The sequence below is a fragment of the Vulpes vulpes genome, chromosome 8 (genome assembly GCF_048418805.1).
Source record: "Vulpes vulpes isolate BD-2025 chromosome 8, VulVul3, whole genome shotgun sequence".
NCBI lineage: Eukaryota > Metazoa > Chordata > Mammalia > Carnivora > Canidae > Vulpes > Vulpes vulpes.
In genome coordinates, this window is record NC_132787.1 from 100,454,388 (window position 1) to 100,472,603 (window position 18,216).

The 18,216-nt window shown below is 35.2% G+C and overlaps 1 protein-coding gene across 2 annotated transcripts in view; it reads right to left on the bottom strand.

Moving 5' to 3' along the window:
* Positions 1-868: 868 nt before the first annotated feature.
* The window catches only part of DDX1 (DEAD-box helicase 1), a 35,804-nt gene continuing 18,456 nt past the window's right edge, over positions 869-18,216 (bottom strand). For both annotated transcript variants that reach the window (XM_072767682.1, XM_072767681.1), the window contains exons 14-26: positions 16,955-17,015; positions 13,265-13,363; positions 12,227-12,316; positions 11,040-11,228; positions 10,146-10,197; positions 8,135-8,281; positions 5,065-5,156; positions 3,459-3,531; positions 3,238-3,310; positions 3,113-3,155; positions 2,277-2,372; positions 1,872-1,992; positions 869-1,197 (exon numbers count right to left, since the gene is read on the bottom strand). In XM_072767682.1, coding sequence (XP_072623783.1) covers positions 1,067-1,197; positions 1,872-1,992; positions 2,277-2,372; positions 3,113-3,155; positions 3,238-3,310; positions 3,459-3,531; positions 5,065-5,156; positions 8,135-8,281; positions 10,146-10,197; positions 11,040-11,228; positions 12,227-12,316; positions 13,265-13,363; positions 16,955-17,015 — 1,267 coding nt within the window. In that variant the 3' untranslated portion in view covers positions 869-1,066. The remainder of the gene's footprint in view (positions 1,198-1,871; positions 1,993-2,276; positions 2,373-3,112; positions 3,156-3,237; positions 3,311-3,458; positions 3,532-5,064; positions 5,157-8,134; positions 8,282-10,145; positions 10,198-11,039; positions 11,229-12,226; positions 12,317-13,264; positions 13,364-16,954; positions 17,016-18,216) is intronic.

Genomic DNA, 18,216 nt, shown 5'->3' on the forward strand with positions numbered 1-18,216 from the left:
TCAGTGCTAACAGGTTTGGAAACCATCACACGAGAATTTATAACAGCCTCTGTTCTTAAGGAATCCTAGCACAGGAATAATACCTTATTAACTAAGAGTCGAAATGCACAAAAGAACAATTCAATTTTATCTAAATTTTCTCTTTTCCTCCTGGTATTTTAGGTAAAAAGGACAGAGAAAATATATTCCAAAGAACTGGGTTTAATTTTAAAACGTAGAGGAACAGCATAATAGTTTTATCTTTTAAGTAACTATCCTCTGGAAAGAAAAGGTCTTAAAAAGAAGATAAACAGGGGATGCCTGGGTGGCTCAGTGGTTGAGCATCTGCCTTTGGCCCAGGGCGTGATCCTGGGGTTCTGGGATCCAGTCCCACATCAGGCTCCCTGCATGGAGCCTGCTTCTCCCTCTGCCTGTGTCTCTGTCTCTCTGTCTCTCTCTCTCTCTCTCTCATGAATAAATAAATAAAATATTTAAAACAAAAAAGATGAACCTTCCAAATACATCTTTGCTATCACCATCATACACTAGCCCTCAATCCCTAGACACAGAACCTTTTCTATCTCTCTAAAAAAACTCAAGGCCCCCTAAAACTAAGCTGCCCTTCTGTCCTGGGATCACCCAATTTTCTTTCCCATCATGAGTCTCCTCCAGCTTCAGCCTACACCTAAGCAACTATAACAATCTCAAAAACATCCCTACTTGGGACCACTTCCTATGATAAATTCTACTCAAGATAATCACTGGTGGTTCCATGCAGGTCCTCCACAAAATTAACATACCTATAAACTTTACTTGGTAAACCTCTAATTTTCTTGAAAAAGAAAACTATCAAATAACTTTAAAAATAAGACACAAATCTTCATAAAAATATAGTCATCAAATTTATTATTCTCATTAGGTTGCCATTTTATGAAGAATTCCTAAGATTAATGTTTCTTGACATGCAAGAGTTAGCATTAATAGCTTATGTTACTATAAATACTGCTGCTTGGAAGCAGTACAACTGTTTTAGAGTTTTAAGACTACAGAATTTTATTATTCAAATCTTATTCAGTGTATGTTAAAATCAGAAGGTTCTGAACAGCTGGTTAGGAAGGTAGCCAAGATGCAGGAAAGATGTCTGCGCCTCCTTTTCAAGGGCAGCCAACTCTTGAACCGTAGGTGCCAAAATATCCACATGGCCTTTATAGTTTCCACCTGCATCACACACACAAATTATAAAGTAATATAAATGACATGCTTGAAATAACTTGTCAGCAATACTTTGGCTCAATTACATCCGTTTATACATTGCTTCTAGCAATAAAAATGTACTACTGGGCAAGTCATCTCCACAAGTGAGTTTTAAAGATGTTAAATCCATATAAATGAGTGATCAGGCCTCACTAATAGTGTCCCAGGGCCCCTAGCAATCCCTCCCCCTCTCCTTTTTTTTGGGTTTGGAAACCACTAGCTCAGTAGCCTGAATCTTAAAAAAAAAAATTTCAGGAATGAGCTAAGGGCATTCCAGGCAAAGGAAATTTTATGCTGGGTTACCACTTGTATTAAATCAAAAGTTTTCAATTCTTTGTTCCAAATTGTCATTATACTCTTGTTTCCTAATAATTCTGTAAATGTTCAACTACTCTTTGTGACATTAATACCTCAAGAGAAACAGCTAAGCTGCTGTCCTTCATTTGCATACAAATCACACAACTAGAAACTGCTGTAAGACAGGTATGGATAAAGTGCTATGAGAGTAATAAGGAGGAAATGATTAATAAGCTAAAAATAGACACCATGATGAAATGAAATTACTCTCTTCTACACACTGAAGCCCAAGAAGGACACATTCACATTTAGAATAGAAATAAAAGTAATTTAAAGCTTACCGCCAATGGCCCTTTTCTGACCATAGGTAACTTTCCCATCAAATTCATCCACTGGTACTTTTATATCTGGTTCAACCTGAGAAATGGTGCAATTCAGATGCTCTTCGATCTCAGACAGCAACTATGAAGGGAAAGGAAATATAAAAAGCATTTTCAAATAAAAATTTCATTTGACAGAGTTGCATTTTAATAGCATCAAAACCAGAAAGACTGTAATACTTAGTATAAATGGAAGATAGATTTCTGAAAAGATAAGCTCACAAGTTACAATTTACAAACTATAACTAACACTACAATTAATTACTCTTCCTTACAGCTGACAAAGAGATAAAAGCTGAGGTATTACTTTTATAAGTAAATGTGGTCTATTTTTGCCAATTTTACTATCTTTTTTAGGAATCTTACCTGCATCTCATTGTACCATATGGTACAACCACCATCTTCCTTGAGTCTTGTGTTATAACATCCTTTTCCACGGCTGCTACATACATGGTACCACACCTACATGAAAGATGTAAAAAATAATTAACATGCATGGAGACTGAAATATGCTATATTTCTTTATTCTCTTAATAGTTTTTTAAAAATAGTTTATCTCCTCAAGGAACCAGAAAAATAGATTGCAGTATGGTATGTCATCCAATTACTATCACCATTCAGGAGCTCATTAACTAGGTCTTGTCTTCTGAAAGAGTTCTTTCTGAGAATAATCCCAAAGTTTTCCTAAAATGCATGTCAAATCCAGAAAAGAATTCTCAGATAAAAACAAAGATAAATACTGGAAAATGCTATATCAAGATTTTTATCAAAAAATAAAGTCCAAATGCTTTCTATAATAAAGCAAAAGACAAAATGAACAGGTACTTTGGACAATGAGTTTGTGGAAGTTCCTTATTTTTGCAACTGTTCTATAAGGTTATATAAAATTATACTGTAAAATAATAAGTTACCACCCTCTCCCATCTCTTCTGTGGGATGATGTCAGAGAGGGCCTAAATAGTTTTCGGTGAAATGAGTATATTAAAGGTATTAGTGAAAATTACATTTCACATTTTTCCTTTCTAAACTTCATTCTACCACTGGTCCATTCAAGAATATTGAAAAGAAGATGCCATTAAAAAGGTTCACTTATATTCCATATGCAACTAAATACAATGTATATGGAAAAATCAAACTGCTTTTACTTCCAACATTGAAATGACAACACAAACAGTGAATTAACACGGCACTGAAAAGATTACCTTTTCTTTCTCTGTTGCCACCAGGGAAATGGCCAAACCCATCCTGAAAGATTTTTAAAGTCTTTATTAGACTTTATTCCTGAAGCACAGAAGCATAAAAAGAAAAAAAGAATTATAAGCAGTACCTTTCAGCTCTTCCTACTCTGCCAATTCGATGTACGTAGTTTTGCTTTTCGTCAGGCAAGGTGACATTTATAACTGCAAATAAAAACAATTATTACCAACTGCCATTAGTTTCTAAAATTTTCAACCATATTAGATATTTTCTAAATATCTTAAATACATTAAAGTGTTTACTTTGAATTCCATAAAATTTAAATTGCAGTTCTAAAAACTTTCTCTTTACCATAAGGAACACCATGGATATCAATTCCTCTGGCAGCTACATCGGTGCAAATCAAGAATCTCACATCTCCTTTCTAAAGAGAACAGAGAGGAGAGAGAGGAAATTATTAGTACATATACTAAAAAATAAATACAAATACCACCATTCCACTAAATGAGACATCTAATAATAGGTCATTATCAGATTAGAGGTCCAGATATTCATAATTCATTTGACGAAGTCTTAAATTTTTAAGTTATGATCTACTGAAACAAGATATTTAAGGTGAATAGAATCAATAATTGGATTCATTTTTTATTTTCTTTTTTCTCAAACCAAAGATATTAAACTGCTATAATTTGGCTATATCTTTAGAAATCCTGACTGGTTAATTCAAAAGATAAAATTTTAAAAAAAAGAAAGATAAAATAGAACAGAATGTTAAAATATAAGCATTATCTTTAGCCCTGTATTAAAATAAATTCAGAATACTAGGTATTTTACCCTGAGGTTACACTTTTTGTGACAATAGATAAATCCTAAGAGAAGGGAAAAGAGTGGGCCCCCAGTGCTCTCACCAAGGAAATAGAAATTAGCCTTTAGATGTCATTTGTGCCTCAAGGCACAGCAAAGTTAGAGATGGGGTGGGGAAGGGCATGCTGACCTGCGGTCCAGCATAAGACCCTGGGTCGGGAAGGGTGGACACACACACTAAAATGCGACCATGCAACATGCTTCAAGATCCACATTTTGCTCAGCATGGAAGCATAATCCAAAGTTCCTAAACTCAATACTTCCCATCTTTTACTCATGCAATCAATGGGTCTGAGAGAAAATGCTATTTGTACTCTCTACTGGGGGGATCAAAATACAGGTAAACGGTGAGAATGCTGTGGGGGGAGGCTACTGACCTCATGTTCTAAGTGGCTCAGGCCCTACCCACCTGCACCAAGTGCTAAACAACCTGTTCACAGGCTGCCAGCATGTAACTGGGACAGTGCGCCTTAAACAACTACAATTATTTTTAATTCCACAAAACCATATTCTTGAAACCTGCCTTAAGTTAATCTACAAATTAACTTCTCTGTGGGCATTACTAAGACTGATCAAAAAGAAAAAAAGACTCACAGATACAGTTTAACTATCCCATGATGCTTCTCCTAAAAATAAATACCGAAAGAATTTAACTGAAACTTCCTTAAGCTGAAAATTCTTATCACAGTAGTGTCATGCAGAGAACATATAATTTACCACTTGACTGCTAAAAGATGACTAAGCCCTGTCACGGCAAGGAAATACCAGCAGGGTAAAAGTCTTTTGAAGTTTCTAGGACAAAAATTGCTTTAATAATATTAATTGGAACAGGGGTGCCTGGGTGGCTCAGTCGGTTAAGCGTCTGCCTTCAGCTCAGGTCATGATCCCAGGGTCCTGAGATCAAGCCCTGTGTTGGGGTCCCTGCTCGGTGGGGAGCCTTCTTCTCCCTCTCCTCTCTGCTGTGCTTTCCCTCACTCTTTCTCTAATTAATAAAATCTCATAAAATAATAATAATATTAACTGGAACTGGTTAAAATTGGCAACAATTTCCCTCTTAAGTATTAAGGAAATGTAGTCAACTAAACAGCAGTACCTTAAATCTTTCCAAGTTTTGCTTCCTCTCATGAGGCTTTCTGTCCCCATGAAGACAAACACATGAGAACTGGTGTCCTTTTTTATCAGGTCCTAGTGAAAAGCACATTGAGCAGTTAACTTTGGAAAAACATTACACCTAAGATTATGTCAAAACACCAATAGCAAAAAAAACCCAAAAAACAAAAAACCAATGGCATTCAGACTACAATGGTGCCACAGAATTACACAGAAATCTATACCCCAATTTGCCATAAACCGTGGTTAACACAATTTCTGTCATAGGGAAAATGCCATTAAAATAAATTCCAGGAGCATTAAAACTGATTTGCTTTGAAGAACGTTTTTAAGTCACTTTTCCTGATCTGCAGAAGTAGACAGAACAATATGCCAATTAGGATGTGTTACTAAAAGGAAAACGTGTGTATACCAGCAACCTCTCCTATCCCATGTAAAGTGAAGAACCAAAAAGACAAGAGAGAACAGTCCTGGAGGAACCAATATAGGTATTATCAAGTTCATGCCTTACTAAAGGTCACGTCCACAAGCCTACCCTCCTCAGGATGTTCTAAACAGCTTAGTAACAATTATGCTGACTACTCTCCATAGTAAATTTTAGGTTAAGTAACAGATACTTCAGAATTCAAGGAAAAATAGGTCATGAAATCTATCCACCCAAAATGACTAAAACAGAATTAATTATGCAGAGGAGAAATAATAGGTAATCAGAACTTCTAGAGGCCTACAGATTAGCCCTTACTACATTCTAAATTCAAGTGGTTTAGGAAAGTATCACACATACACACTTCTACTCCCCAGCTGAGTTGTGTATAGAGAGGGATCCTTTATTTCCCTCTATTAAAGCTCTGAAGTTCTGGTATATATATTGTGCTATTTTGGTTTTAGTAACAGTTTGGGAAACTTGATTTTTAGACAAAGGTATTCAGAATATTTAGGGAAGGATGATAAAAGGAACTAAGGAATATTACTGCTGGCATTTCTAACCAAATAATCAAATCCTCCATTCAAAACCAACATGGGCAGGAAGAATTATTTATTACAAAACAATCACTATAACTAAAATACTCGCCAAGCAAGTATGCTTGCCATGACTCAAAAAAAAAAAAAAAAAAAAAAGAGTACTAAGCTGTTCACTATAATGAACAATATAACCTGTTCTTTATATGACTATTAGTTCAAGCTTCTTAAACATTTCAAGTTCTGGCTCCTTGTTGTAAATCAGTTATAAAGAGATAGGTTAGATGACTCCTTCCCATTATGAAAGCAGGACTTCTCTGTTAACCTTGTACATCTGTCAATTTTTCCTTTATATATTTTTACATTTATTATATTTTCAAACACAGCAACAATGAAAGAATTCTAAAAGTGAATAGCTGTATTTTCACCTCCTAGATTATATCATTAACATTTACTATATTTGCTTTACTGCCTATCTAGCCTTCTATCAATTCATTTTTATATTTCTGATGCATTTCAATGTAAATTGCAAATATCTGTACACAGTTCAGCATGCATCTCATTAACTAGAATGCAGTTATTTGTTTAGGTTTTATTGTTTTCCTTCGAGGTGAAAGTTACATACAAGGAAACGGACAAATTTTAAGTGTATGTCTGCTGACTTTTGACAAATGCATGCACCTTTGTAGCCCAAAGCCCTATCAAGATAGAGAATATAAATGTCACCCCACAAAGTACCTCATGTCCTCTCCCAGATAACCCTACTCCCATTCTACTGGGGGAAATCACCATTGTGTGTGTGTTTTTTTTTTCCATTCTAGATCAATTCTGACACGTCTAGAACCTCACATAAATGGAACCATACAGTATATATGCTTGTGTGAGAAAGCTTTCATTCTGCAAGCTGTCTGTGATTCACCCATTGCTGCTGGGTCCACCAGCAGTCCATAACTATTTCACATATGGTTTAAGCCATTCCCCTACTGACCACCCAGTGTATCTTCAGTTTGGGGCTATTATAAATAAAGCTGTTGTGACCAACCTTGCCCATAGCTTTTATCAATATATCGTGTATAAATTTTACTTATCTTCTGTAAATTTTACTTATCTTTAGGAGTTGAATTACTAAGCCATAAGACAGCAATGTTAAATTTTAAAATGTAAGACCTTTTACCAACATGGCTGTACAGCAATAGTGTTTTGAGTGCTCCAGTTGCTCTATATCCTCGCCAAAACTTTTTTTTAAACCTAGTCATTAAAAATGAGTGTACAGTGGTATTACACTATGATTTTGCATTTCCCTAATGACTGAGCATGTTGAGGTTTTCTTCATGTTGGTTTATGTTTCATGTTATAAGGAGCATAACATTAGACTCATCATATATTCATTGTAGGTTAAGTATTTTATTACATAATGATGTTCTTCATTTCTAGTTAATATTTTTGTCTTAAATTCTACTGCATCTCTTGTTAACATAGCTAGACTTTCTTTTGATTAGCGGTTTAGCTGATACATATATTTTTTCAGCCCCTTTTGATCTTTCTATGTCCTCAGGTTTTAAGTATGTCTCTTGTAAAGAGCATCTAGGTAGTTTTTATCCACTTTAACCATCTAGGTCTCTTAACAGAGGACTTTATCCACTGATACATACTGTAGTGTATACTCATATATTCAGATTTTTCCACCAGCCATCTTACTCTGTAATTTCTAACCATTCTGGTTTTTTTTTAATTCTGCTTTTTCTCATTTTTCTTCTTTCTTAGTTTTTTAGAAGATTTTTTTCTCATTTATTGGTTTAGAAGATATACATTCTATTATTTAATGATTATACTTGAAATTTTAACATTAATCAATAACACTGCCCTTCTTCCAAATGATAGCAGGGCCTCAGAACACTGTAATGAAACTCTACCTGTGTGGAAAGCCCTGTGTTCCTAGGGCTTATCATATGAAAAAGTACTGGATAAGCACAGCTACTTGCACCATCACTGCTTTAAATTCTGTGCATGCATTTTAGACTGCATCAACATGAGACTAATAATCTATTAAATGAGGAAATAAACACAATTTATCTCAAGTGAGGAAACATTACCTCCTCCTTGTTGCATAAAATATTGCTCCAAGTTATCACAGTCAATTTTGGTTCTACAGAAAATAATTGCTTGATCCATCTTGTGTTCCTTGATTGCCCGGACAGCATACTCCCCCTTCAGGATTTTAATAGCTTCAGACCACATCTCTTGAATACCACAGTAACACAACAAAAACGAAAAAAAGAATTTCAATCTAAAATTATTATAAACACACATAATTACAGTTATAGACTTAATGCTTAACTCAGTTAAAAAACTGACTCAAGTATTATAGATAAAAATAAGTAATATTAAGATAGGATGAAATGGTGAGAGTATCCATTCACTCATTTATTCCTATTTGTTAATGTACATTTATGCCAGTTTTTGGGGCACCAAAATAACTATAACCATACCTCTTATGAGGGAAAACAGACATGTAAACACACAAGTAAACAGAACTTCGTACCTACAACAAAACTCCGTTCTTACCTCTTGTGGACAACTAATCATATTCTTGCCTTGCATTAACTTCCCTAACTGCTCAATAAATGCTTACTCAATTATTTTAACCTCTTTCAAAAATAATTAATGTACTTTTTAAATCAATCTAATACCTGAAAGTTCATACTTCCCTATGGTTTAAAAACTGTATGTCAAACTAAGTCATTTCTTAGCCATCACACCCCATGTCTATGATTCAGTGGGAAGCTATGCTACAGTTACCAAATTAAAATGCAAAATTTTAATTTTGGAACCCATTGTATTTCTAAAGTCTCTGTAGTCATACCTAATCACTATATAAACTAAGCAAACATTTATAAGAAAAAAATAAATGAATTTTTATTTTACAAAATGCATTCTCGAAAGTGGGAAGACCCATCATTTTGAGCCATCAGTGTCTGCACTTCTCCAACAGTTAAGGCTAGTGGAGCATATACTTTATACATGTGGAAGTGCACATAAAATTGAATTCAAAAAGGGACGCCTGGGTGGCTCAGCAGTTGGGCACCTGCCTTCGGCTCAGTTCGTGATCCTGGGATCCGGGATCAAGCCCCACATCGGGCTCCCTGCAAGGAGCCTGCTTCTCCCTCTGCCTATGTCTCTGCCTCTCTCAGCCTGTGTCTCTCATGAATAAATAAATCTTTAAAAAAAATTTGAATTCAAAGGGACTCTATTTATTCAAGATTTCAGAAAATTCACCTCTCAGATACTTGTCATAAACCTACCAATGAATCCAACCATGAAGCAAATGATCCACCTGAGACATCTAACATCAAACATGCGTCCTAATGGCTCTGAGGTCTACTCTAGGTTCCGCAAGCACTATCCTTGCAATACGATGTACCTTCATAGATCTTAAAAGATTATGCACCTGAAACGGTCTCCAATCTGCACAGAAGTATCTTCACTGAATTAAATGTTAGGCTTTTTAAAAAAATGATAAAAATTTAACGACTTAATGATATTCAGTTTAGGAGGATGAAAAAGTCCTGGAGACAGATGGTGGCAATGAATGCAAAGTAGGAATGTACTTTATGGCACTGAACTTGATCCACTTGAAAATGGTTAAAATGGGAAATCTTGTGTTAGGTATATTTTACCACACACAAAAAGAATAACTATTTCAAGATAACTCCTGTATCTTTCAAAAAATTGTAAGCTAAAGACATTTTCCCTTGTGACATTTCTCCTGGAATTCAGGGCCAATATAAAATCTGTTGCCAGAGAAATTTACTGATATCCCATGACCAATAAGAACTCCAAAATATTTGTGACTTAGCTGCCAAGAAACTAATGTCTGAAATTCAGTGACTAATATTGTTCTAAGTTGACAGATATCAGCCATTTCCCCCATTTCCTTATATTTTTGTTGCTTTTGTTTTCAGATTTCCTGTTCTAATTTTGTAGGTCACTTCAAAACCTTCATGAGAATAAGACGGCATAAATTCAATAAGACAAACCAATTCGTCTTCAGAATCTTTTAACACCATTCATTCATTCACTTATTCATTCATTCATTCAACTTACCCGGACTATTAGCACCAGGCCTTGTGTTATCTTTTGCATGTACATCATCAGTCTATCAAAAGAAAAGGATAAAAAAGGTGTAGCAAGTGGCTAAGGATTCCAAACAAGTATCACTTTTTTTAAAGGGAAAACTGTACCTAACTCTAGACTGCATTTCAGACATAATATTCAGAGTATGTGGGTAAAACCACTCTTCAGATTCAGAAAACTCCTTTATTAACTGTGGGTCTACGGCTAATCAATTTTAAATGTAATAATAAAAATGCAAAGTTGGCTTTTACAATATTGCGTATTTACAATATTTAACATATCCTCATTTCTTAAAGGTAAACCTAAGAACAGTGGGGGGAAAAAACCAGATGGACATAAGAAATTGATTTTTAGGAAAATAAGGAACCACAAGAGGACATTTTAACATTTTAATAAATTATTATTAAATTATTATAATATTATTATTAATTATTATTTATTATTAATTTATTATTAATTATTAATATTAATATTATTATTATTATTATTAAAAATAGCACTATAATATCACTATCACTATATCCCAAATTAGCACTCTGCATGTGCTTGTGGAGCGGCACCTGCCCCTGGAGTACCGGCAGCTGCTCGGACAGCATACTCCCCATACTATCCCAAATTAGATCTATATATACACATAATCCTATTCATTTATAAAAATTACATTGAGGAACATGATTATAAAAGTAACTCTTACAGGGAAAAAAATAAAAGCCCATCACTTATTCTGCATTCTCAATGCCTAAACTTCTCCGGTCAATGTGTTGGACTTTTCGTTTCTTGATACTGGCTGTATCACTAGGAGCCCAAGGCTTAATTTATGAAAGTTTTATTCTTCACAAATGGTTAATGGTGTATAGTACTCACTCTAATGTGGTTTTTCCCAAGCCTTTCCCAAAGTCTGTCAGCTTTGGGATTCACAGGGACAACAACATGGTGTACAGTGTCCGGAACAGAGTCTTCTCCTTTTAAATCAACCCATGTGGGAAAATGCATTATCTTTTCAGACAGCTTCTTCACATCAAAAGAATGTAATGTAGCAGAGCAAACAATCACCTAAGGGAGGAAAAAATTTAGATGAATTTTTATTATACAATAATAAAATATGGTAGCATATGAATACTAATATGGGGCCCAAAGTATGCTATTTCTACGTAAGCAATACTCCTGGATCGTTCAGAGGCTAAAAGGCCCCAGGGCATCCAGGTATCTAATGTTAGAGCCAGGTGCTAGCCGTGGCTGCTTCTACTTCTACTTCGAAACCCTCTGAACGACCCCTGGCGGGGTGACAGCCCTCTCCTTCCTCCTGTCCGAGAGTGGTGTATTCCTCGGAGTTTTGGTGTAATTCACACAGGGCCATCCCTCCAGTAACGAGGACAAAAAGAACGCCAGAAGAAGTCATTGTCACCAAGAGGAAGAAAGGTAACTGATCAGAGGAAGCCACCACGCAATTTCAAGCAGCAAAATGATCAATCCAGCATAGAACAAACAGAAGAGTCAAAATGACTCTGGGCTAGCTAATCTCTCTGAACTATGGTCCCCTCACTGCCACAGAAACCATGCCACAAATTGCACGAGGTCCTACAAAGAATGAAAAGGTTTCTGAAGATCTAAAATCTTAAGTTACTATTTACTCCCTTCTCTCCCCTTAAAGCCTCCTCTATTTCTCAAATTCTTCCTAGGAAAGAAGGGTGAGAAAAATAAGAGTAATGTTTTACAAAAAAAACAACTTTTTCAACTGCTCAAGATATTGCCTTCTCAAACAGGAAGCAGCCTGAAATATAAACTCTAAATGCTCTGTAGAAAAAAAATAACGAGGAATTTTTAACTTATTATCTTCTGTGACACTTAATTTCCTCAAGTTCCCTTCTCTTTCATTTCTACGAGCAGCTTTTAAGATCATTTCTTTGTGTGTACTATTTAGTCAGGTAATAAAGAAAATGTTCTATACAGCAGTTATTTAGAAGACACTAAAAATATAAAACAAAATGAACTAAGCAGTAACACATAACAATTGTCTACATGTATTTTAAGCTGCATCTGTCATTTCATACCTGAAGTCTTTTCCCATCAGACGTAATCTGAGGAATCTGATTGTGAATCCTATTTATAAAATCAGAGTAACCTTGAGAAAGAAGCCCATCCTGAATGAGAAGCAAAGAAAAGCGTAAATTTTTTAATCAATATCTGTATCTTTCTTTGGTAAATCAAATATAGAAAGATACTGTAAACAAATTCATAAGCATATATCTTCCCATGTTCTCAAAATGATTATTTTCTATCAGATAAAGTTATAAATTCAACTTTAAACTACATGTGACTAAAATATGAAAAAGCTGACAATAATCAACCCAAGAACTATACCCCAGTATTCTAGAATGAATATAAGAGGTAACAGCTCCTACCACATATTCTTAACATATGATTCGTAACATATCATTCTTAAACATATGATTTTAATATGAAATATTAAATATTAATATGAATACAAGAGGTAACAGCTCCTACCACATATTCTTAACATGATTCTTAACATATCAATCTTAAACATATGATTTTAATATGAAAAAATGAAAACAAAAATCCTCAGTGCTAAAAAAAAAAAATCACCTCATCTTGAAAATACTTTGGAAGTATGTCTCAAGGGCCTCCAAGACATTCATGTCCCTAGAGTTCACAATGTTACAACTATGACATGAAGAAATAACTGTAATGTATAAAACAATCTATGTATCAACAAAGATAGCTACTTGGGAGTAAAAAACAAATCTATGTATCTAGTAAGGAGAGTGGTTAAATAAACCATGAAGTATCCATATAATAGAGCACCAGACAGCCTTTAAAAATTATTTACAAATAAGGACATGAAATACTTATGATACTTTATTAAAAAAAAAAGATTTCCTAGATTCCACACACCTTGATTTACCACGTATGATAGCATTTATATAAAGAATGGATGAAAATATACCACACTGGTAATAACGATTATTTCTAGGTATTGGGATCATGACTAAATTCTTATCTCCAAAAGCATAAGGAAACTTTTTTTTTTTTTTTTTTTTTTAAAGCATGACTATATTTCAACATACAGCTTCATCCAGGACCAGGAATCTAACTTGGGATAAATTCAGCTTTCCAGTTGACACTAAATCGTCTAGTCTTCCTGGAGTGCCAACGACTATATCTACCTGAAAAATATCAAAAGAAGCACCTAATGAAAACTGAAGCACTGTTATGATCACCATAAAACAGCAAACAATAGTGGTCTACTTACAGTGAAAACACGCATACTGAAGTAGTCATGGTCAGCTCTAAATTCTCAGGAGTTTGCTAATAATGCCCTATTAGCAAACTTTGATTTGGAATTAATGTGATGATTTTGGTAACTGATTTTGACAATCTTAACTGTTACATATAGTCTAATATATAAAATTTGTATTTTCTGAGTGAATGAATATATGGGAACTCCGAAATCAAACCAGGATTCAAATCCCTGCTCCATCATTACCCAGCTACATAATCTCAACCTACTTCATCTCTTCGAGTTTCAACTTTCTTTTTTGAAACCGGTGACACCTTCGGTTTTGCAAGATGGCCATGAAAACTGAGAGATGAGATACGTAAAGCACTTGATGCCTAGTGTGCCAGGTGCTTGATAAATATAGTTGATAATGATGATGATCTGACTACCTCAGAACACAGTAATTACTACTTGTCAAGTGCTTATAATGAACAGGCACCGTGCTAATGTTTTACAAGTACTATATCATCTCATGACCGCCAAAGAAAACACTACTATTATTATTATTCCCTTTTTTTTTTTTTTTTTTTTAAGTAGACTCCATGGCCAGCATGGAGCTTAACTCCGGGTCTGAGCACATGACCCTGAGATCAAGACCTGAGCTGAGATCAAGAGTTGGATGCTTAACTAACTGAGCCACCCAGGTGCCCTTATTATTCCTATTTTTAAATGAGGAAATTGAAATTTAGAATACTAAAATCACAAGAACTTAAATGACACAACTCATAAGTACCCAAACTGGCATTTCAAACTCAAAGTCCAAAAATGAGAAAAGGTCTGACTTAAGAACAAGTATTATTTAACTTTTTATCATAAAAATTCTCAAACATAAACAAAGGGAAGAGAATAATGAACCTCACACCAGTACAAACAATGAACAACATTTTCCACTCACACTCATGGGTATAGTGATCAGGAATATGGGCTCTGAAGTAAGCTCTACCTAGGAGTTATAAGATCTTAAGGAAGTGACTTAATATTTAATATAAGCCCTCCTCCTAATCTGTAAAAATGGAGGAGAGAGGGCAGCCCAGGTGGCTCAGCGGTTTAGCGCCGCCTTCAGCCCAGGGCGTGATTCTGGAAACCCGGGAACAAGTCCCACATCAGGCTACCTGCATGGAGCCTGCTTCTCCCTCTGCCTGTGTCTCTGCCTCCCTCTCTCTGTGTCTTTCATGAACAAATAAATAAAATCTTAAAAAAAAAAAAAAAAAATGGAGGAAAGTAGTACATCAGAGGCCGACTATAACTGAATAAAGTATATGTAAGCATTTAGCCGTGCTTGGTCCATTTTCAGAGAGTAGCCAATAAATTATTTTTAAAGTGTATATATGGATGTGTGTGAGCACAAATAAGATATTATGTAAAATCATCCGTTAAGTTAGGCAATTCTAAAAGAAACTTCTACTCTATTAATCAGCCTGAAAACCCACTTCTATTAATTGTTTTTTCCATTGTAGACTACAAACATAACTTTCTCCTAACAAATTTATCACTGTTTAATCATTACTTCAATATCTCAGCCCCTGAAAAAGCATTTGAATGCTTTTTCATGCCAACATGAGGCATTTATATTACCATAAAAAATAAGACTTTTCTGAAGGGACTTTCATTTGTACTGATAACTATAAGCAAGTCTCACTTCAAAATATGCCTAAAAATAAGAAGATAAGGCCTGTTTAATGTATTAAGAACCAGCTATATGCAAGCACTGTGATAGGTGCTGTAAATGCAATGAACAAAATACCATTCTGGTTCTGTAACATCTCTTTACTATAGGATTTCAACTCACATGTGAGTTTCTTCTGTTCTCAATTTCAGCAACTGAAGTCAGCCTGAAAACTCACTTTACATGAAATATACACACTAGGTCTCTCATGTTTAAAAAACAACAACAAACGATAAATTGAAAAAGCAAAAGAGAAGTATTTATATAACCTATATAACAGCACCAAGTACTCCTCTGGGCCTCAATTGCACATGTTGCATAACTGAGCAACTTTTAAGAATTACATAGTTCTACTCTCTCATTCCAAAGTGACTTCTAGCCCCAAATAAGACACAACACAGGACTAAAGCTGAGCCAGAGGATGACAGGAAATCGTAGGAGAGAATACAGAGGCAAAGAATATCTTAGTCCCCTAAGTAGAATGGAACTGAATCCTGTCAAGAAAGCCACAAAATAACACTGCCTTTAATTTGCCATTGGATTTAGCCAGTACCACATTTTAGATATGACTGACAAAACATCTAGAATTCCCTAAGAGCTCCACAGCTGGAAAATAGAGGAGTTAAGAAGCTTAATAACTTACGAGGAAAATGGATTTGGGTTGGAGGAGCCAAAAATGGGAATGGACATTAAATCTCTTACAACCACTAAAAAATACAGCACAGCAAATGAGAACATATCAAAGCAATATTACTATCTCAAAATGGTATTAACAAGTACGGTAATAGGATTCCTTACTTTTAATATGTTACACCAGGTCAATTTAAACCATGTGGCATAAAATTTGGTTTGACAGGGGCACCAATGGAACTGGAGGAAGTGGACGTATTTCCTCACCATGACTCAGTATCAGGTGGTTTAGATTAAATGATAAAATATTTAGGAAAGGAAATGAAAGAGAAATTTGAAAGAGGCAAGTTATTTCATACATATGAAATATTTTATGAACTCCTATCTATATCTAGCTTCACAGAATTGATGGGCACAGTTAAAAATATCCCAACCTCCTTCCCCAATAATGAGGATCATGGTTCTATCTTTGTCCTCTGTAACTGCAAGCCTGCACAGCCTCTGTAAGATGTCCTTTTACCTAAACTCCTCTCCCTCTTCCTAAACCAGTTGATCATTCTTCATCCTTCCTTTGGGTCATTGCCAAAACATCTATATTCTCTGCAATCCACTTGATTTCCAGTTCTAGTCTTCTTTTTTTTTTAAGATTTATTTATTCCTGAGAGAGACGGAGAGAGAAAAGAGACAGAGAAAAGAGACAGAGAGAGAGAGAGAGAGAGAGAGAAGCAGAGATGCTGAGCAGGGAGCCTAATGTGGGACTTGATCCCAGGACCCCGAGATCATGACCTGAGCCAAAGGCAGATGCTTAACCCACTGAGCCATCCCCAGGCACCTTTCCATTTCTATTAACTCTAGTTTCTTCTTTTTCCATTATCACCAAAAGAAAGGACTCTGAAATTCACGAGAAAGCAAGAAGAAAATCCTCAAGTGCTCAAAAGACAAACCAAAAAAAAAAAAAAAGTCACGTATGCTGTATTTTGCATGAGGGGTTTGGAAGAAAATACTGTGCTGTATACTCCTAGGAAAAGACAAGACATACTTGCAACATGTTTCTGAACAAATTTTGTTTTTGATCTTGTTCTAATTTCAGCCTCACTTGATTTTTCTTGAATCATAACAGAACTACACCACCAAAATGACAACTCATAATGTAACCTCTTAAAAATTAAAAGTACAACTTACCCCATTATCCAAAACAGAGAGCTGATCCCGCGCTGCAACACCTCCAATTATCAGAAGCTCCCTGAAATAAATACCATAATGATAACGTAGAAAAAGATTAAAGCCTGCTTTATTGTTTGACTTGCATCCATCTCTTTAAAGTGGAAATTTAGGTTAAGTAACTGAGAAAGAATCCACAACAAAAGGCTGGAGAAGCGTGGGAACCAAACACTTCATCTGTAGGAGCCACAGAAATACTCAGAGGCCCAAGTGCTGAGGAGCACGTGAGAGCTCAGAATCCAGAAGACATGGCTTCTCGTCTCCATGTCCTCCCGTACTAGGTTAATTCCTGGTACCTTAAAATCTGCTTTCAATCTAACTTCTTGGACATTTGTAGTTGTATGTGTATAAAATAGCTCTGAAAGAATATAAAAATATCAATTTTTTAAAAGTTGCCTCCAGGTAGGATAACTAAAAACTGGGGGAGAAGATGAAAGGAGACTTATTTTTCACAGAATATTCTTTTGAATTGTTTGAATTTTTTTTCATTCCACGTAAATTTTTGTTAATGTTTAGGTTAAAAAAAGATCACCTAAGCCAAGGCAATTTAATGGGGCAAAAGAAGTCTTCAATTAATGGTGCTGGAACAAATGGATATGCACATGCAAAAGAATGAAGTTAAACCTCTTCTTTATACTACACACAAAAATTGCCCAAAATTAATTACAGATGCAATTATAAGACAAAAAAACTATAAAACTCTTAGAAGAAAACAGAAGGGTACATTTTCATGACTTTGGGTTAGGAAAAGTCTCAACATATACAATACCAAAACAAAAGCAACAAATGAAAAAACAGACTTCATCAATTTATTAAACACTTTTGTATAAGAGAGTGAAAAAACATCCCACCACATGAGTGAAAATATTTGCAAATCATACATCTAATAAATAATATTACACGGTATCACAATATATAAAGAACTCTCATAACTCAACAAGAAGAAGACAACCCAACTGAAAAAGGGGCAACGAATGTGGACATTACAAATAGCCAATAACCATAAGAAAAAATGTTCAGGGGCAGCCCTGGTGGCTCAATGGTTTAGCGCTGCCTTCAGCCCAGGGCGTGATCCTGGAGACCCGGGATAGGGTCTGCCTGATAGGGTCTGCCTGCATGGAGCCTGCTTCTCCCTCTGCCTGTGTCTCTGCCTCTCTCTGTCTCTCATGAATAAATAAATAAATTAAAAAAAAAATGTTCAACATCATTAGGGATTACAGAAA